Source organism: Neoarius graeffei, chromosome 22 (genome assembly GCF_027579695.1).
Source record: "Neoarius graeffei isolate fNeoGra1 chromosome 22, fNeoGra1.pri, whole genome shotgun sequence".
In the NCBI taxonomy this organism is placed as follows: domain Eukaryota; kingdom Metazoa; phylum Chordata; class Actinopteri; order Siluriformes; family Ariidae; genus Neoarius; species Neoarius graeffei.
This window is the reverse complement of record NC_083590.1, coordinates 11,518,413-11,541,064: the sequence shown is the minus strand read 5'-3', so window position 1 is coordinate 11,541,064 and position 22,652 is coordinate 11,518,413. Positions and strand designations below refer to the sequence as shown.

The following is a 22,652-nucleotide window of genomic DNA, read 5'->3' as shown; positions in this document are numbered from 1 at the left end:
TTATGGCAATGTCGTCGGCATAATCAAAATCTGAGGCAACCAAATTTTAACCAGTGGCTGGAATGTGATGAACATTTTGATCAGACACATGCTCACACTTCTGTACATAACAAACATTTCCATAGCATGTGTCACGTTTTCAGTTTCCCGGCCTGTATAGTGCCTGTTCGCGGATTTCGGGAGGAGCGGGATCAAAATGCTTTATGAGCTTCATGCAAACAGTTTTACGGCCACACACTTGGTTCACTTTTATAGCTAATTTATCACCTGTGCACAGTCTATCTGTTTACAACCACCTGAGACCTTTGGTCCTTTTGCTTCTCTGAGACACTCTTTCCATCAGTATATCACTTGCTGTAGTTGTCACATTTTGCAATTTTTATTGATTGTGCACTTTTGTACCTTTATATTGTAATACTATAGACCACAACCTTTGTCCTGGAGAATCTCATGTCCTGAACATTTTAGCTTCTCTGCCCTAACACACCCATTTCAGCTCAGAAGAATCTGTTAACCAATACTAAAATGTGTAGGACGGGGGTACACGCTCAGAAAATAAAGTACATTATTGTACCTTTAGGGGTACCATGGCTTGTCCCTGGGGCAGTACCCTTTAAGGTACTTATTCTTACTTATATACTGCTTGGGAACATAAATGTACCTTTTTGGCCCTGAAAAGGTACAGATAGTTAACTTGAGGTCCAGTAATGAGCCCTAGGGCATACATTAGTGCAGATCATAGCTACCTTGGGTGACAGACTTCTCCTACTGTGGACCCTAATTCTGACATTGTACACCAGGACCAGTGATGGGTAACCTGTAGTACCATTTCAATGACTCTTACCATCCCAACCCCTGTGGCACTGTCCACTTATGGAAATAATTATGTTTGTGTCTAGTGTTGTAATTTTTGCAAAATAGCCTATTGTTGCAGGAGAGCATAATGTAAGAACTTCACTGCATTGTGAACATAATAACGAGACCGTCAATGACGACGTAGTTCACTCCAGCACCGTCTAGTCCAGAAGGAACGATCTAAAGTGGGCCACCTTGCGCAATAAATGTTGCAAACTTTACATATATATATATATATATATATATATATATATATATATATATATATATATCAGTGGCGGCTGGTAGTCTTTCAAACAGGGGAGGCTGGTCGGTTACGATATTTCCAGATTTTAAAAGAAAAAACACATCAATTTTGCCCATACTCTTGCCTCTGATCTGGCTGATTGTTGGCAGGGTCACAAACTGTGAAATAACAGGTTCTTTTGGCCCATTAGCCTACTGTCCAATATACATGATGGTGATGTTGGGGGGGGGTGTATTTTAACATTTTATATTTTAAATTTGTGGCATGTGGCATGTTGTTTAAAAATTGATCATTATTGAAAGCAGCACTTTGTCAGGAACCTCAGCAGTAACAGCAGAGTGTTCTGGAATAGGCACAAGCACTGACCATGGGGAGCCAAACATAGAGCTGGGTGCCACACGTTTCATTCAATGACACTTTCCCTATATTTTACTTATTTTGACTGAGAAATGTTTTATTGACAATTTTGATAACCCTTCACTTTTAATCCAGGTCTGTAGTGTGAAATGTTCTCGGCTGTGTTTTTGTTTAAAAATGTTTTCCAAATTGTAGCTGTGTTTAATTCATCTCATCTCATCTCATTATCTCTAGCCGCTTTATCCTTCTACAGGGTCGCAGGCAAGCTGGAGCCTATCCCAGCTGACTACGGGCGAAAGGCGGGGTACACCCTGGACATGTCACCAGGTCATCACAGGGCTGACACATAGACACAGACAACCATTCACACTCACATTCACACCTATGGTCAATTTAGCCACCAGTTAACCTAACCTGCATGTCTTTGGACTGTGGGGGAAACCGGAGCACCCGGAGGAAACCCACGCGGACACGGGGAGAACATGCAAACTCCACACAGAAAGGCCCTCGCCGGCCCCGGGGCTCGAACCCAGGACCTTCTTGCTGTGAGGCGACAGCGCTAACCACTACACCACCGTGCCGCCCGTGTTTAATTCATATCCAGAAAAACATATATTCCAATATAATATACTCAGCATAAACATTTTAAATAGATTCTATATTTTTGGTCCATCCATGACATATTACTAAAGTAGCCTATTTACTGTTGTTGATGTGGGTCACTTGCTGTTAGCCAATTCACTTTCTCGAACCAGGAGAGCTGAAAGGAACGAGTATTATTCCCTACCCTTTTCACCAAGTCAATTTGAGGCGTTGGTCTACCCTGCTCTTTAATTTTAATTTTTTCCTCGAAAGGAAGACTGGCAAATGGCTTCGCCAAAATTAAATCAGCAATGCTTGGCATCCGTGCGCAGCTTTCTTGCTAGCTGACTAGCCCCCTCAAGTTCAAGTTCAGTCACTCAAATAAACGAAATTTCTGGAACTAAGATAGCAAACTTGACAACACTATATTTACAATGAAAATATATACAAACTAAAAAAGCAGGTAGAAACCGTATGTAATGAATGCAATCGAAATGTAAGCTGATCTCTTACAATACACCACAGCACTTGCGATTCCGCATGGGACTGAACTGAGATTCACCGCTGCCTGTCTATAGTTGAAACGAGCTGTCAATCAAAGAAAATATCCGGCCGCTTTCACCAATCACCAGTCTCCTCGCGGAAAGCTTTGCCATGTCCCTCCCACTGTGAGGCTCAGAGTCCGTAGGCGGGTGTTTTTGCAGTATTTGTCCAATAACCGTCTTGCATTTTGAGATTGAAAAGCGCAGAGCTCCCAAATGCCATTGAAGTCCACTGAGGCTGGGAGTCCGTGAGACTCCGTGGGCGTGCATTTTCGCAGTATTTGTCCAATAATCGTCTTGCATTTTGATATTGAAAAGCGCATAGCTCCCAAATGCCATTGAAGTCCACTGAGGCTGCGCTGCATCGCGCTGTCACGAGGGGGAAAAACTCACGCACACATTAAAGTTATAAGGGAATGATTTCGCACTGTAGTGGGTTGAGCACATATATTTCTATGATTCTGGATCTGAAATAGCAATGTTATAAGGTCGGCTATAACATAAGCCTAGCGCAATTCATCCTACACGATGTTCGTCATTTTTAGAGGAGGCTGAGCCTCCCTCATTGTCTTAGAGCAATCGCCCGTGATATATATATATATATATATATATATATATATATATATATATATATATATATATATATATATACACACACACACACTATATACAAGCTATATATAGAAGCGATATCCACCCTATTTGCCAGAAAGAATCCAAAACGGCGAGGAATTGACCGAGGAGAAGCGATTGTTTTGTCAAACTGCTCATTAAGGTTTAATTAGTCCATAATTTCATTAATAATTGTAATTATGCAAATTTGGGTAGAACTTGTATGTATCCTAGGTACCTCTAACTTCATACCAAAAAGAATAAAATTCGGTGAAGAATTGAGAGAGAATAACTTTATTCATCACACGTACGCTTATAAGAAATTCCTTTCTACATTTAACCCATCTGAAGCAGTGAACAAACACACACCATAACATAAGAGTTGGGGGGTTCGGTGCCTTGCTCAAGGGCACTTCAGCAGCCCAAGGCCACCCCCATGTTAACCTAACCACATGTCTGTGGATCGCAGGGGAAAACTGGAACACCTGGAGGAAACCCACACAGACAGAGGGAGAATATGCAAACTCCACACAGAAAGACCCCCATCAGCCACTGGGCTTGAACCCAGAGCCTTCTTGCTGTGAGGCAACAGTGCTAACCAATACACCGCCACGCTTCCCGAGCAAGTTTCATGAAATGTGGATGATGCTGGACGGACGACACATGATGGCACAAGCTCATCACCTGTCGGCTGGATGAACGAATAAAGCTGGAGTTAAATTGAACAAGTTGGCATGAAATATCTGTGTATTTGATGATTTGCAATTTTTTTAAGTTCACCAAATTAACCCTGGGAATGTAGTGGTTAGGGTGGGTGGGTGAGGGGGAACAGTATACAATCAACAACATCATATATTTACGATATTAAACTGGTGTTTAAGTTTAGTCAAGTTTGGAATAATAATAATAATAATAATAATAATAATAATAATAATAATTGTTATAATAATCATAAAATTCTGTCACATATCTTTAGTATAGCAAACAAGTGCGAGTATATGGAGTAAAATCCCTGGATGTACCCCCTTACAAACCTGCTACACTTCCATAAACAACCATTTTGTATTGTTATCATTTAATAAAAGTGTTTTGAACCAAACAATCTTCCCTGAAAAGGGATTAAGGAGAGTAAACTGATAAAAAAAAGACTGCGAGATAAAATTTATAGGCTGTTGTTTGTGGTTAATATATCACCCCTCCTCCTCCTCCGCCTCTTCGTGACGTCTCCCTAACTGTCAGGTTGTCGATTAACGTGAGAGACCAGGAGCTCGAGTGTTTCACATGAACGTGTGCGTCAATCACTTTCTCCTCAGACTTCTGGTTTAATGACTTTTCTAAGCTTTAAAGTATAGAGAGATAATCATACAGAGAAATAAACCTGTAGTTTCGGTCACCTGAAGGATTATTTAGCTGTAAACTATGTAGGCTTTTTTTTTTTGATGGTTGGAGTGACTAATTTTTAACCTTGATTATAGTCTATATAAAAAAACAACTACAACGACAATAACTCAGAGACGTTATTTCTGTTTAACGGTAATTTTTAGATAAACCCAGAGGGATGTCATGAGAAGTCGCAGCTTTACTGTGGTAGTCGGTTTATTTTGGCTGTAGCGTAGTCATCAGGAGCGGGATTTGGACGTGGTTTATTAATCAGTGTGGTAAGCGATGCTGGGTGTTTTGTGGCTGGCGGGCTGCTCGGCGCTGCTGGCTGTGACGGCCGGGTTCGACGCGGAGAGATGCAGGAATTTATCGGTCACGTTAAACGTCGTGCTTCTGGAAGACGAAGAGTCAATGTGGAGCTTAAAGTATGTCCGCTTCGCCGTGAAAAAAGCCGTCGAGGAGCAAAATATAATTAATAACCAAACAGGTGCTTATACTATTTACTTTCATTAGTCTAACCTTTACACAGACACAACAGGTAAGTGCAATGCTACCTTTGAGAAAAATCACATACACTGATTATTATAGATGTGATCACAATATTGTACAAACCCTATTTCAAGATAAGTTGGGATATTTCTCCAAAACAATCAAAACAAACATCTGTGATTTGTTAATTCACATTGATCTTTATTTAACTGACAAAAGTACAAAGAACCAGTTTCAATAGTTTCACTGACCAACTTAATTGTATTTTGTAAAAATAAAGGAAGTTTGAATTTGATGCCTGATACACACTCAAAAAAAAATGGGACAGACACAAAATAAGACTGAAAAATTTTGTAAGATATTCAATCAACACCATTCTGGAAGATTCCACAATCAGCAAGTTAATTGGTGACATGATTGGGTCAAAAAGGAGCAGCACCAAAGGCTCAGTCATTACTAGAAAGGATGGGGCGTGGCTCACTGCTTTGTGCCAAAATTCATTATAAAATTGTTCATCAATTCAAAAAGAACATTTCTCAATGCAAGATTTTAGGTCTTTCAAAATCTACAGGACATAATATTGTGAAAAGATTCAGGAAACCACTGTTGAGTATGCGTGACCTTCGAACCCTCAGGCACCACTGCCTGAGAAACTGTCATACTAATGTGAGAAATATAGCCATGTGGACTCGGGAGTATTTTGGAAAACTGTTATCACTTAACACAATCCGGCACTGTATCCAGAAATGCAACCTGAAACTGTATTACACAAGGAGTAAGCTATTCATCAATTCTATGTAGAAACACTGACGATTTCTCTGGGCCTGAACTCATCTCAGATGGACTGAAAGACAGTGGAAACATGTGCTGTGGTCAGATGATTCCACATTTCAGCTTGTTTTTGGGAAAACTGGATGTTGAGTTCTCAGTGCCAAAGGTGAACACGATGATCCAGTTTGTTATCAGAGAAAGGTGCAAAAGCAGCATCTGTGATGGTATTGGGGGCATCAGTGCCCACAGCATGGGGGAGTTACATGTGTGTGAAGGTACTATTGATGCTGAGGTGTAATCCAGGAGGACAATGCCAGGCTTCATTCTGCACGGACTACAACAGAGTGGCTTCATAGACACAGAGTGCATGTGCTTGACTGGCCTGCTGCCAGTCCAGATCTGTCTCCTTTTGAGAGTGTATGGCGCATCATGAAGAGGAGAATCAGACAACAGCGACCACGGACTGTTGAGCAGCTGAAGTCTTGTATCAAGCAAAAATGGACAAAAATTCCAATTACAGAACTGCGACAATTCGTACTCTCAGATCCCGTATGATTAAAAAGCGCTACAAAAAGGAAAGGAAGGAAAGGTGATGTAATACAATGGTAATAATGACTCTGTCCCAACTTGTATTTTTTTTTGAGTGTGTATCAGGCATCAAATTCTAACTTTGTTTATATTTACAAAATACAATTAAGTTGGTCAGTGAAGCTATTGAAAATCTTTTCTTTGTACTTTTGTTAGTTAAATAAAAGTTCACAAGAATTAATAAATCACAGATTTTTGTTTTTATTACATTTTGGAAAATATCCAAACTTCTCTGGAAATGGGGCTTGTATATATACACATGTGATCATAATATACATTACACATGTGATCATAATACTGTATGCATTACACGTGATCAATAGAAGCAAAGGAAATCAAAGAAAAATTGTTCCAGGATTTGTTGGCCTACTGAAATATGAAAGTTCTTTAATTTGCTACTTGTATTAGGGAGACTTATTCTATCTAGGGTTCGGTTTAGCGTTAGGATTTGGGAAAACTTTGTATTTTAAACTACCTGATGACAGCCTATGAATGGACTCATTAATGTGGTCTAGTGGTTAAGGGTTCTGAGTTTGAATCCCAATTAAGTACACTGTAAAAAAATGTCTGTAGAATTAACAGTGAATTTATGTAAATTCATGACATAAAAAACTGTAAATACAAAAACAATGAAGCAGTGTGTAATTTACATCAATATACTGTAAAACTCCTAACCAAATTCAACTGTTAATTTAACAGTAAGAATATGTTGTATTGATCATATTTTTTTGTAGAATTTACAAATTGTTGTAGTTTAAACACAGACAAACTGTAATACTAAAACAGAATGTGATAGTTAAAATTACATCATTGCCCTGTTAAAAAAAAAAACAGCCACTGTTGTGGCTCAGTCGACTAAGGTGCCATACCATGAATCCGGGGGCCCGGATTCGATTCCGACCCAAGGTCATTTCCTGTCTCTACCCTGTCCAATAAAGGTGAAAAAGGCCCCCCCCCCAAAAAAAAAAAAAAAATCTGCCTAGTAGATCATTGCTTGTAACCATTTTGAATCATTGTTTATTGTACAACGAATATCCGTAAAATTAACAGTTATGTATTGATTATTGTACATTGAATACCTGTAAAATTTACATTTAGTTATCATTAATTGTACATGGAATCCCAGTGAAATGTACAAGTTATTCTGTAATGTTGTTTACATTTCACTGTATTTTTAACAGGATTATTCTGGCAACCACAGCTGCCAGTGTTTTTCCGTAAAAACAACAGATTTTTTTTTTTTACAGTGTATGTGAAAATAAATAAATACTAATTGGGTAGATAAAGACAGCCAGACAAGAGTAAATACTTGGTTGGTGTAGACAGAGAGGAAGTGGATGGAAGAAAGAGAGATAAAAGAAGTGATGGAAAATCCCACTTAAGAATCTTAGATTATCCAAATTTTTACCCATGTTGGAAATTATGAACTAGGTTAATTTTTTTTAACCCAGGTCAAAAAAAATCATCTAGGTTGAAATTTTTTTACTTTTAACATATACTATAAACTGGTGTTGTAACCAAGTCCACTGAAACCAAGACCAATCATGACCGAGACCAGAGTCACCAAGACCAAGACAAGACCAAGACTTCGAGGGGTTGAGATCAAGTCAAGACCAAGACCAAGGCAAGGCAAGACCGAATCAAGACCAGGACCAGACCTGTGTGTGTGAAGGGGCAGGGGAGTGGTGACGGCTGTTAACAGGAAGAAAATGTTAAAATTAGCAATGAGTCACATTACTGATCGCATTTGAAACAGCAAGTTCTACATCCAATCACAGTAACTATGTTCACAAATAAATCAGACAATTTAGTGAACCCCCCCCCCCCCCCCCCCCCCGCAATTGTGGTCTTGACCAATCTTGAAATAAAATCCCGAGTTCTCTACATCTGAGACTGAGACAAGACCAAGTCAAAATGCAGTTGATTCCAAGACGAGACTGAGACCTTCAAAAAGTGGTCTTGAGGCCAGTCTTGAATTCTGCAACTCTACTCCAAAGTATACAAAATCTATAGAAGATTTACTGTTGCGGGCGGCACGGTGGTGTAGTGGTTAGCGCTGTCGCCTCACAGCAAGAAGGTCCTGGGTCCGAGCCCCGGGGTCGGCGAGGGCCTTTCTGTGTGGAGTTTGCATGTTCTCCCCGTGTCCGCGTGGGTTTCCTCCGGGTGCTCCGGTTTCCCCCACAGTTCAAAGACATGCAGGTTAGGTTAACTGGTGACTCTAAATTGACCATAGGTGTGAGTGTGAATGGTTGTCTGTGTCTATGTGTCAGCCCTGTGATGACCTGGCGACTTGTCCAGGGTGTACCCCGCCTTTCGCCTGTAGTCAGCTGGGATAGGCTCCAGCTTGCCTGCGACCCTGTAGAAGGATAAAGCGGCTTGAGATAATGAGATGAGATGAGTTACTGTTGCCAACCTGAAGTGGATTGTTTTCCTTTAGTTAATGTTGTAAAACATCATAACAGTTATTCAGCAAATCTAATAACAAAGTAGTTTATTGTACTTTATCATTATTATTCCATTTAAACAACCTTGTGTTTTATAGGTCACATTAACCAAGTGCATCTTTAGTGTCCAAATGATTTACTGCACCAGAGTCAATAAAACCCGAGAGAGTGGAGGCATGGTTTAGTGCGAGTCTGCACTGGGACGGAGGGTTTTGGGGTTGAACTAATGTGGTAATGAATAACATGGGACACCTGAACTGTGTATATTGTCCTATGTACAGATTATTTAGATGATCTGTCTCTCTTAGCTTGCGTGCTCTAATCTGTGTTGTTGCAGGACATTAATCAGCTACAGACAAATTAAAGGAAAGAACAGTATCTCTGTTACCCTGTGGGTGGCATTATATATATTTTTGCATTGTCAGTCACATGCGATGGGCTTCACACTCACCACATCTCAGTACATTTTGGAATGATGGTTTAGACTTCACGTTCCAGCACCAACTGATGGAAGATCTTTTGGAAGATATTTTTGGACAAGTCTAGAGACTTTTATTTACAAACCTAGAGACTTGTAGAATTGATGGCAAGGCGCATTACATTTGTCACTTTACTAACACACTTTTTTTTTTTTTTAATCTTTCATTGTCACCTGCCTGTATCTGTAGCTCGGCTCACCAATGCTACAGTGGATATAGTTTCGTTTCTTTAGTTTCAGCCGGGCACCGCCCAAACTGATAATCACATCTTTGGCTAATCAGGCACAAGGTACATCACCACTCTTGCCACTGGGGGTTAGGTGCCTTGCTCAAGGCCTCTTCTGCCAGTCCTGCTGGTCCAGGGAATTGAACCAGCGACCTTTTGGTGGACCCAAAGCTGCTTCTCTCACCATTAGACCATGGCTTCCTACATTACAGTTGATTAAAGAGTAATCAATTAAAGATTTATTGTGCATGTAATTGTGTAACGTCTGATCTTTTAAAACAGGCCTGAACTTCATGATCAACATCAGCTTCAACGGGTTTAACACCACATTTTACAGACGCCAAGGGTGTGGGAGCAGCGCGTGTGAAGGAGTGGAGATCCTCAAAACACTCCACGTGAGTTCTGCCGACGTGCTCGTTATTGAAGGCTACTATGACCAAGAAAAACTAGAAAGAAATCAAAGTTACACGTTCGTATCTTTGAGGAAGTCTTTTTAAGTTAAAGGCCTTTCTTTGATTTTCAGGGTGTGTGTGGGTGAAAGTGAGATTTGTTTTTAGTGATTGATTCCCCATCCTGTGCTTTCTGTATGGATTTAAAGCCTGTGTGATTTGTAGTGGGACATGTTTCTCTTTCTGAGTGATCATTCGTGTATTTGTGTGTGTGTGTGTGTTTCTCGTAGACCCAAAATGAAATCGGCTGTGTGATGCTTGGACCATCCTGTACGTATGCCACGTTCCAGCTGGTGGAGTGAGTATTTATTTTAATGCAAAACAACTAAACTTGATAAGCATCACACATTATTTTTGCCCCAGCAGATCCCTTTTGCTGGATATTTCCCTCTCTGTTCTCATTGGTTGTCACTTTATTTTAGTTTTGTATTCCAGCAGGAACGTCTTGTGGCAGAATAACTTCTAAAAACCAAACGTTTCACTACACGTTTATGCTGACAATCTGAATTCAATATGTAAAGGAATTAGACAGAAAAGTTTTACCAAATGTTGACTGACACAATCTTTTAAAGCTAGATGGCCTTTCAGATTTTCAAGTGTAGGTCATAAAAAGAATTTTCCCTGACACCCAAATTATTTTTGTTTAGTGGACCGAAAGCTACTGAATTCGAATCACAGACTTCCAATTTTATTAGTTTTTTTTAAAAATAGAACAATTAATGAATTTATCTCCACATGTCCCAAAATTCTCCACTATTTTTTCCTGCTTCACCATGATGCAAGTCCAGATACTATGTCATGCATCACGTGGTGGGCTTTCCCCATTTGCACAAGGCATTGTGGGATACAAATTTGAAAACAGGAGAGAAAAATGGAGGACGTGAGCGTGCGAATGAAACGTGAAAGACCGACTACAGTAACGGAAAGAAAGTGAGAAGAAAAGATGTTATGTTATATACGAAGGAAAGGAAACGCAGGACCAAACTAATAAATATCGGCGCTCAGCGAACACCTCGGTGTGATCAGCTGTTTGTTTAGCGACAGAATGATGGAACTGTCAGTGCACACTCAAAAGGAAACCTGTAGATGGCAGTAATGCAACACTGTGGATGCCAGCTGCCATAAAACCCAAAAGAAGAAGAAGAAGAAGAAGAAGCAGAAGGTAAACCTGCGCATGCGCACATGGACTTCCTCTGTCTGCTTGACTGCGCGAAGCGAGCGATTTCATGCACTTTATTTGCTTTAATCCCCTCAAATTAAATAACTTCCCAGCCACAGAATGGCCTGATATTTTGTGAGAAATTACAGAAATTAACATATATCACAATCACCACATTTCAGACGGAACTAAATTTCACCGATTTTATGAAATCGAAAGGCCGTCTAGCTTTAATTTCCAGAGTACAGCTTGCTGATTTCTACATAGACACCAACTATAGTAGCATGTTGGATGGCATTCATCCTCTTTTTCCAAGAATTCCAATCCCAGGCACTATACAGCATGCTATAAAGGCTGAATAAAGGTCATAGATTTACGAGGGTGCGTATAATCATATTTGCTCAGGCATGCGGTCTACTAGACACTGGTGGGCCATATGATAATAACCCATAGAAGTACACAAAACACATGTACAGTAGGTTCTTTTTTAATGGGGAGAGATTTTATTTTTGTAGGTGTTTTATAGTAAAATCATGGTGTTTAATGTTTAACCAAATGACACAAGTGAGACAAGCACATGAAAACATTATCAATGTTATTCACTTTAATGGCAAGCAAATTATGATCATGTTGTAAATGTAGTTTTCAACTTTTAAAAGCTGTTGTATCAAAGCCAGGGCTCCATTACTTAACTTCCACCATGATTGTAGCTGTTATTTAGAATTGGACTGTCTAACCAGCAGATTTCCAAGAAGCTTACGAGAGGCGCAGACATTTCTTGAAAACCTCCTGACTGACCAGTGAACCAGTCTGTACGTCATCGGAGTCTATTAAAGGTTCTGAGTGCATAGTTGAATTCTAGGTAAAATGTTCTAGTTCTATTGCTATTAGAGTTTCGAGATATTTTTCTGCTACACATACGCTGTGGGCGGCACGGTGGTGTAGTGGTTAGCGCTGTCGCCTCACAGCAAGAAGGTCCTGGGTTCGAGCCCCGGGGCCGGCGAGGGCCTTTCTGTGCGGAGTTTGCATGTTCTCCCCGTGTCAGCGTGGGTTTCCTCCGGGTGCTCCGGTTTCCCCCACAGTCCAAAGACATGCAGGTTAGGTTAACTGGTGACTCTAAATTGACTAATAGGTGTGAATGTGAGTGTGAATGGTTGTCTGTGTCTATGTGTCAGCCCTGTGATGACCTGGCGACTTGTCCAGGGTGTACCCCGCCTTTCGCCCGTAGTCAGCTGGGATAGGCTCCAGCTTGCCTGCGACCCTGTAGAAGGATAAAGCGGCTAGAGATAATGAGATGAGATGAGACATACGCTGTGTATCCTGTGTGTAAATGTTTTGCTGAGATAAAAAGCATCCCGCATTTTACAATTCCGGAGATTGTTGAAGCAAGTGAGCAACAATATCACATGACCACCATGGGGCATGCCTGTTTGACCTACTGTTAATCAAAACAAGTCGGCGTGGGCGAACATGGTGGACTCGTCTCTCCCTCCAGCGGAAAAGAAAAGGAAAGCCTGCCTAGTGAGTGCAACTGCAAGATAGAGCAAGGTTAGATGAAGTGTCATTTTTCTGGACAGATAAATAAGTCATTCTAGCTAGCACTTAGCTATCTTAGCATTAGAATGCATGGGCTCGACTCCATGGTAGCGAGTATGGAGTTACACACCTAATGTTTTGATCTTCCAGAGAACGAAACGAGAACACAAAAGCAGGAACAAAGAAAAGATCTATTTATTTGTCTTATGTTTCACGGATCTATTTGCGAACATCAACCACAAATTACACAAATCCCTACGACTCAAAACTCCGAGGTCGATGCAGAGTCATGATGTTTTCTTGGAGACGTTGCCATCTGGGTGTGATGCAGTTCCATAGTTATGCTAATTAGTTAAAGCTCCTCCCTCGCGTTTGGCTGTTTCCTGTTTCCATAGGGCCATACTGTTTACTTCAAGAGGGTGGAAAACAGTCCCAAAATGGAGAAAAGCGACCCTCAGGACATCAAAATGATCACATCTCATTCATCCATGTGATATTGTTCTTCTGGGACAGAAGAAAATGCCATGCACAATATATATATATTTTTTTATTTCAGATGACTTTGCAGTCAGCACCTTTAAATGTTTGCTTTATTTTGAACATAGTTGTGCCCTCAGATCTACTATTTAAATCAGATCCGATCCTGTCAATAAGCAAATGAAAAATTAAAGCATGTAAATTCAGGACGTAGAGAAATAAAAATGGCCAACAGTCATTTGAAGCTACACTGAACCTCCTCACTGGAGGACAGATGAATTGAGCAGCGTCAGGAGCACAAGTGCCCGTGCATTCTACATTCATGCAACTAACCCAACCGCGAAGACATGGAAAAGATCTGGGATGCAGCTTTTCAAATCAGGGAATAGGTTCGGGCACTGGCGTAACGCAAGTACTTGGGGCCCCCCTGCAGCTACTAAAAGTGTGGGCCCCCCCCAGGCCACCCTGTCACGGCCTCCTCTCTCTCTCCCTCTCACTCTCTGTCTGTATATCTCTCTTTTGATTGCTGAAAAGTGTGAAAAAAGTGCCAGGGCTCAGCCCCTGACAGCCCAGGCCCATTTAAACACGTATAGGATTGCCTAACCCATAGGCCTAGATGTTTTGTTAATTCATTCATATTCAGTACACCAGCAGAGTAGGCTATCCATTTATTACAAATAAATCCAACAATAAAAATGGTGTATGACGTGACAAAGCTCACAGTTCATACAGCTCAGTAAGCAGTAACGATAACAGTAACATTAATAATGATAATTACATAAGGTTCAGTAAGGTTTAGGAAAATAAAAATGAAACTGTTTTAAAAGCCAGAGTATGGTTAAATAAAATACATCATAAGTTTAAGTAAAAGTTTGCATAAAGAATAAATCTGCCAAACACAGGGGTGCAAGCAACTAACATTTACTCACGTTACTGTTATGAGAAGTTTTATGAGTAATTTTAATTTTACTCAAGTAAATTTTGGCCTAGGTATCTTATTCAATTACAGTGGAACCAGGCCTGAAAAGGCCTACTGAGTCAAAATGAAATGCAGCACAATAATAAAACAATCTGGCGGAAATTAAAGAAAATTACGCTACCTTGTGTGCAGTTTTTTTTTAAAAACTATTTTACATAACCAACCTATCTTGGCTCAATGTGTTGGATGATGGCTGGTGGTCATGGAGAACAATATTCAAGAAAAAGAAACATTGAATTATTGAGAAGAAAGATAATAAAAATGAACTTTTATTCAAATCCCATTTTAAATCAGGTACTTTTTCACTCATTAGCCTCGCTTTAACTGCACTAGTCCCCCGGGCCCTACCTGTTAGCGCATCATGAACTGGAGGATAAGGCCTAACTCTCCCAAAAACGGATGAAATTTTGGGCAGTGTGGATGTAAATTCTTCTTTTTTCTTTTTGATTTGCCGCTTTTGAGCACCACTTTTTTCTCTGGTACGCTTCATTGTTGTGTTTATTATTTTCATGTTTCATCGGACTTTTTCGTGCATTGAATCACATCGGGCGACGGGCCCCCCCTAGCGGTTGGCCCCCCCGCCTGGCGGAGGCTGCGGGGGTATACTTTACGCCAGTGGGTTCAGGGAGAACTCTGTTTGTTTTGCTGTCGTTGCTTCCTTGTTTTGTGAAAGCAAGTGATTTCATGGAAGTTGGGTGTGCTCATTATGAATTCAGCAATAACTTCATTTGGGTAATGTGTGATCCTTAGTTGGTGGTGAACACGGTACCTTTTGTTTGAACCTAGCCATTTTCAAGTGATCAAAACCCATGGGAACACGTGACTGACAGGTGTTTCTTGTTGCCCAGGTGCACACTGTTAGATTCAGTGTTTAAACAGTTAATAGTTCTGAATGCCTGCTCTTGTTTTGAGACTGTGAAGACTGCATTTGTTGTAAAAAGGATAAACCAACATAAAGACCAGAGAGCTTCCTATTGGAGAAAAACAAACCATTTTGATGCTGGGAAAAGAAGGAAAATCCATCGAGCATTGACAATACAACAATATGTTGTCCTGAAAAAGAAAGAAAGAAACCTCAGGTGTACTAACAATCAGACAGGGAACAGATCAAGGAAGCAGAATTGTGAAGAAAAACCCATAAACGTTGGTATGTGTTAAATTTGGCTGTATACGCGAAATGCACAATCTGTAGCTATATAAATAGATGTATCAGATGCTCACTGGCTGTGGTGTGAAAACTGTCCATGCAGACGCTCATCTAAGTTTCCAAACCTGTCATTGATTAACTCTTGAATATTTTCTATCATTAAAAAGCTTATAATCTCTGCTTTCCAAAGAAATGTATCTGGTTAAGATCTGTTCAGTACTTTGGGAATAACGGCAGGTTGAAGTCGGTACAACAGAGTAAAAACTCTGTTCACAGGACGTTGGGAAACTGCCCGTGCTTTTCTTTTTGAGTTACGGGAAAGCGGTCAGGCTCTCTCTCTCTCTCTCTCTCCTGATCGGTTTCCCACTGGATTACTCATCAATATCAATCAGATCACTTTTATAGGGATGTTCTCTCGCTCTCACTGTTTCTGATGAAGGATTCAGCAAAATTTTTCCGTCTGCTAGTTTTGATGTTATGATTCACAGGAGACTTTGAAGTGAGTTTTCATAACTTTACCCACTTTTTTTTTCAAATCAAACTGATTCCTGTAAAAAAATAACTATTTTAGAATATAACTGGAGTTGTTTTGATGAAAAATATTGAGATCTTAGTGGTCAGGATGAGATTTAAAAAAAAACAGAAGTCAGAAACGCGAGCATCAATTTCAGTTGAGTTAATGTGAATTGTTTATTGGATGTGGATCGGACAGTTTTTTCGAGGTTCACCTTGAAAGCTCATCTCATCTCATCTCATTATCTCTAGCCGCTTTATCCTTCTACAGGGTCGCAGGCAAGCTGGAGCCTATCCCAGCTGACTATGGGCGAAAGGCGGGGTACACCCTGGACAAGTCGCCAGGTCATCACAGGGCCTTGAAAGCTATGAATATTAATCGAAATAATCATTTATATTCTTTCATATAAACACTAGTAGGCCCTACTGAGAAATACAAAGGCCTACAGAGCACAAAGAGGGGATTAGAAATAATCTTATTACTTTTTTATTGAGTGTACCGAATTAACGTTTTTGCATAATTAGCATAATTAATACTAATTACATACTAGGCAAGGCAAGGCAAGGCAAGTTTATTTATATAGCACATTTCATACACAATGGCAGTTCAATGTGCTTTACAGAAGTAAAAACAAAAACAGTAAACAATAGAGAAATAAAATTACATAAAATAATTTTATCTTTATTCTAAAATAATTAATTAAAAGAATTAAAAGAAAATAATAAGAATTAAACAATAGTAGAAATAAAATATTAAAATGCCAAAAAGAAAAAGGAGAAAGAGAAAGAGAAAAAAAAACTAGCAGAATAAAATAGAATAAAGTTAAAATAAATTTAAAACATGCAGAGAAAAAGATTATAAAAAATGTAAAATATTAATTATTTAGCAGAAAGCATCTGAAAACAGCTTGGTCTTTAACCTAGATTTGAAGCTGCCAACAGCAGGAGCATTTTTGATGTCCTCTGGCAGTTGGTTCCATAGCTGCACTGCATAGTAGCTAAAAGCTGCTTCACCACACTTTGTTTTAACAACTGGTTTTAATAGTAAATTTTTCTGTTGCGATCTGGTAGATCTGATTGGGTTAGGCCGCTGCAACATATCAGAGAGGTAATTGGGCCCTGTACCATTTAGAGATTTGTACACCAGCAGCAATGCTTTAAAGTCAATTCTGTAGCTTACTGGAAGCCAGTGAAGGGACCTTAGAATTGGAGTAATGTGCTCTGTTCTTTTTGTTCGTGTGAGAACCCTCGCCGCTGCATTTTGAACCAGCTGAAGTCGTTTAATGGTCTTTTTTGGCAGGCCTGTGAAAAGGCCATTGCAGTAATCAACCCTACTAGAGATGAAGGCATGTATTAGTTTTTCCAGATCATGTTTTGACATAAGTCCTCTTAGTTTGGAAATGTTTTTTAGGTGATAAAATGCCGTTTTAGTGATTGCTTTCATGTGACTGTCAAAGTTTAGCTCGCTGTCAATGAAAACACCAAGATTTTTAACCATTTCTTTAGTTTTAATCCCTTTTGTGTCAAGAATAGTGGTAATCCTGAGTCTTTCATCTTTTTTTCCAAATAGAATTATTTCTGTTTTATCTGTGTTCAGCTGAAGAAAATTTTGTGACATCCAGCTATTGATTTGATCGATACACTGGTAGAGACATTCAAGGGGGGCATAATCATTTGGTGATAGAGCAAAATAAATTTGGGTATCATCTGCATAGCAGTGATACAAAATTGAATTTTTATTGATAATTTGCCCAAGTGGGAGCATATAAAGGTTGAAAAGTAATGGTCCAAGAATCGACCCCTGGGGGACACCACAGGTCAAGGGCATTGACGTTGAGGAACAATTTCCCAGGGTAACAAAGAAGCTTCTATCTTTTAAGTATGATTTTAACCAATTGATAACTTTACCAGTCAATCCAACCCAGTGTTCAAGTCGATATAGCAGTATGTTGTGATCAACAGTATCAAAAGCTGCACTGAGGTCCAGTAACACCAGGACCGATGTTTTGCCTGCATCAGTATTAAGACGTATGTCATTTATAACTTTAATCAGCGCTGTTTCAGTGCTATGATTGGCACGAAATCCTGACTGAAAATTATCAAAACGGCTGTTTGATATCAAGAAGGCAGTTAATTGATTGAAGACAATTTTTTCCAGGATTTTCCTGATAAATGGTAGATTTGATATTGGCCTGTAATTATTTAACACTGAAGGATCCAGATTATTTTTTTTAAGAAGGGGCTTTACAACAGCTTTTTTTAGGGACACAGGAACAACACCAGTCTCCAAGGATGTATTTATAATTTGAAGCACATCTGTAATTATAAGATGAAGAACAGACTTAAAAAAGTTGGTGGGCAGAATGTCCAGTTCAGATGTTGAGGAACTGAGATTTTGTACAGTTTTTTCAAGAGTCTCATAATCAATTAAACAAAATTCTGACATTGTGTTAAAGTTATCTATCTGTGTCATTGGTGATTGCAGTTTTTCAATTTTTTGCAACTGAGATATATTATGAGAAATATTCTGCCGTATTTTATCAATTTTACCTTTGAAGAAGGATGCAAACTCATTGCATTTATTAGCTGAGAGAAGTTCAGGTGCTAATTGTGGTGGGGGATTAGTTAGCTTCTCTACTGTTGAAAATAGCACACGGGCATTGTTCATATTCCTGCTGATGATATTGGAGAAGAAAGACTGTCTTGCTTTACGAATTTCATAATTATAATTACAAAGCATCTCTTTATGGATTTGATAATGGATGTGAAGTTTAGATTTGCGCCATTTTCTTTCAGTCTTTCTACATTCTCTCTTTAGCAGTTTAACAGCTGGGTACTGCTTCCATGGTGCTTTCTGCTTATCATTGACTCTTTTGATTTTGAATGGAGCAATATCATCCATAATTTGGGTCATATTTAAATTAAAAAATTCCAGTAAATCATCTACAGAGTCTGACATTTTGGTTGAGTTCTGAGAGAGAGCTTGCTTAAAAAGAGCACATGTGTTGTCGTTTATGACTCTCCTGCCTATAGTCGTTGAGCTGAATGTGAGGAGACATAGAAACTTCAAAGAAAACACAGAAATGGTCAGATAAGGCCAGGTCAACAACAGTATAAGAAACAGTAAGACCCTTTGTGATGACGAGGTCAAGAGTATGACCACGAGAGTTGGTCGGTCCCTGTACATGTTGTACTAGGTTAAAGTTATCAATAATTGCAAATAGTTCTTTGGCATAAATGTTATCAGTATTATCTACATGTAAGTTAAAATCCCCAGATATAATAAGACAATCAAACTCTAAGCAAATGACTGATAACAATTCACCAAACTCTTCAAGAAAGACTTTGGCTGAATGTCTCGGAGGCCTGTAAATAGTTAATAATAATATGTTAGGAGAGCATTTAACAAGTGCACATAAGTGTTCAAAGGACATAAAATCACCAAGTGAGGATTGTTTACATTGAAAAGAGACTTTGAAAATATTTGCGATCCCTCCACCTTTCCCTTGTCGGGTAACATTCAAAAAATTTAAATTTGGGGGAGCTGCTTCGATAAGGGTGGTAGCACTATTTGCTTGATCCAGATATACTAATCTGCATAATTAGTTTTTACTAATTTTTAAAACTTTGTATTCTGTATACAACCATCTATGTGCTGCCAATTTCCATGTAAAAAATACAAAAATACAAAAGTCTGGAAGAAAAAAACATTTGATCTCATTGGCTAATGAGGCCCATTTTGGACCATGTGACCTTCTGACGGAATATTACGGCAGTTTAATAAAAATTAAGCCGTGTCTTCAATCTTTGATTTGTAATATCTCAAGAAGGGATAAACATATTTTAATTCTGTAAAAAGTCTGTTGTTCTGCATTCAATTCTGCATTCAATGAGAGCAGGTTCAAGTGATTTGGACTGAATTTGAATTTTCACCTGCTATGCCTCATATTAGCTTCCTCCCTTGGTGAAAATAACATTATGAATAGTGTTATATGACTGTACTGTGACCAGTATTTAGATATTTTTTGATGGCCTGAGGAAATATTTGCTTTCGTATTGTTACTTGATGGTGAAACATGAAGATCAGTGCCTCTACAAACTCTACAGTGCCTTATCTGATGCGTGTCTCCAAATCTCTGACTGTCTCGAGGTTTGCGGATTCTGTTTGTGCCATATCAGTTTCTATGTAGTTTAAATAAATGAAAAGGCTTACTGGACCATTGTGCTGTGCAAATGCAGTTTGCTCTATCCGGCCGTCTGTGTGTGTGTAAACTGTAGATCAGCACTCAGTACGCTTTTTGTTGCTAGGTTTGCCAACTTTGTTTCTATGTATTTTAAATAAATGAAAAATTTGTTATAGACTGTAGTGTTTCCACTGTGCATCATCTATAGATCAGAAAGCTGCATGCAGTTTGTTCTGCAGCTGCATCACATCTGTAGATGCTGCTGGTGGATTTATATCGAAAAATCAATTGGAATGAAGGCTAACTAACAACTTAACATGCCTGATACAACAATGTTCATTGACATTAATTGCAACATCACATCCTGTTGATTTCAATCCCAGCAACTTTGCTGGAAAAAAAAGTAGTAAATATTTTATATTTTATCAGTTTATTGAGGTTTACTATCAAACTGAAAGACACTGAATAACTTTGAATGATTTACGACAGATAACGGGAGGATGGATTACCTGAGTTTATGTTGTGATTTAAAATATGTGAATAAGTACGAAAATCTCACATCTGCGTTACTTGCTTTACCAAATCGATCATCCATCCATCCATTATCTGTAGCCGCTTATCCTCTCCTACAGGATTGCAGGCAAGCTGGAGCCTATCCCAGCTGACTACGGGCGAAAGGCGGGGTTCACCCTGGACAAGTCGCCAGGTCATCACAGGGCTGACACATAGACACAGACAACCATTCACACTCACATTCACACCTACGCTCAATTTAGAGTCACCAGTTAACCTAACCTGCATGTCTTTGGACTGTGGGGGAAACCGGAGCACCCGGAGGAAACCCACGCGGACACAGGGAGAACATGCAAACTCCACACAGAAAGGCCCTCGCCGGCCCCGGGGCTCAAACCCGGACCTTCTTGCTGTGAGGCAACAGTGCTAACCACTACACCACCCAAATTGATCATTGTTCCTCAGTTCAGTGCACAACTAGAATATTTGCTACAGGTTAGATACACCAGCAGCGAACTGTTACTATTAGTTTTTCCGGTTTTCCGGTTTCAGGTTGAGAGTACATCGTGCGCGTTCTGGCTGCCGCTTCTCACCGGAGCTTTTTTGTTATATTTTATTTCTTTTTCTATTTTTTTTCTGTGTGTTTGTGTGGTTTGAAGTTTGTTTGAGTGTTTTGTCCGCCGGTTGGGGTGTAGCTCCGGACCCAGTTTTGGGCGTTGGTTTCTCTTCAGGCCTTGGTTCACCATGAGCGATGCCTGCGCGCCCAGCTGTGGACTGCAGTGAGCTCGTTGCTCATTTTACATCGTGGTTGTCCAGCGCTCTGTGCTTTAATGCTTGGCGTGATGTTCCGAGCGATGTTGCTCGGTGGTGTCGCGGCGGCTGTGCAGGCAGTTTGGGACACACCAGCGCTCTGCGTGGCGGACCTTCTCTGCTCGCATTGTGGATTCATGGCGTGGTGTTCGAGCGATGTTGCTGGCGGCGGTGCTGGAGATGTGGGACCTGTTTTCGTGCGCCTTTTGGTGGGACTGTGGCTGCTACACCACGGGAATTACATCCTGACCCCTACTTGGTGGACTTTTATTTATTTATTTTTTATTATATTTTTATTTTTTCTTTCTTTGTCTATTATTGTTATCTGTTGTCTGTGTGTGTGTGTATGTGTGTATGTTTGAACCTCCTGTAAAGCGTCTTTGAGTACCATGAAAAGCGCTATACAAAACAGATGTATTATTATTATTAGAGCTGTGACTTGAGCTCAGCCAAAACTTAGCCAGACACCAAAAAAGCAACAGGACAAAGGATTTTGTAAGGGATTAGTGTCAGGCTGCCAGGTCGCTCCGTTGTGTGTAGCTGTCAATGTTGATTTTAAAATTAACTCAGTAAATTACACAGGGAAATGAATACTTAAGTATGAGTGAAAAATACTATAGCGAGCATACAGAGTGGGAGAAGAGTCTGGAGACAGAAATCTTAGTTTCTCGGCCGTTAGCCTGTAGCTTTCGATAGCACTGGCTTGAGCGCTTTATTAGCATTCGCTAACACTACTGATGAATGCTACACAGGCTGGAAGGTGACTTCACTGTTAAACTGACTCACAGTTAAGCTCACATTGGCTTTTGAGAAGGTCTAGGGTGATACATTTTTGGTCCCGCCCACTATAAATCAAAATCTGATTGGTTAATTAATTAATCTGTCACTTCTTACATAAACACACACTGTCATGGCCTCTGTCCCGCTAATGAAGTCCTAAACAATGAGCGAGCAGCTCGAAACTCTTCTCAGCCTAGACACAACAAACAAAACAATCTCATTGGATAACTTGATTTTAATGTTTTCAGGACAATGTTTTCATTTCTGAAGCACATTTGATAGAAAATGAGGCCAAATTAGAAGAGAATATCATGAAATTATGAAAGAACATTTGAAATGGAGATATGTTTGGGCTTCTCTGAAGGCCTAGAAGGCCCTAACGGTTCCTGTCTGAGATACACAGTTCTCAGAGTGAGGTCTGGGAACCTACAGGGGTCTATGAAGTGTAACCAGGAGGTCTTTGGTTTTTAACACTTTGTAAAAGTGATGGAAACCTCAACTAAATTATTTAAAAATCAAAGTTTATTGTGGAA

The 22,652-nt window shown here is 39.7% G+C and overlaps 1 protein-coding gene across 1 annotated transcript in view; it reads left to right on the top strand.

The window, feature by feature from the left end:
- The first annotated feature begins 4,860 nt into the window (after positions 1 to 4,860).
- Positions 4,861 to 22,652, top strand: part of gucy2ca (guanylate cyclase 2Ca) — a 60,366-nt gene continuing 42,574 nt past the window's right edge. The window contains exons 1-3 of the mRNA XM_060904004.1: positions 4,861 to 5,062; positions 9,855 to 9,967; positions 10,252 to 10,319. Coding sequence (XP_060759987.1) covers positions 4,861 to 5,062; positions 9,855 to 9,967; positions 10,252 to 10,319 — 383 coding nt within the window. The remainder of the gene's footprint in view (positions 5,063 to 9,854; positions 9,968 to 10,251; positions 10,320 to 22,652) is intronic.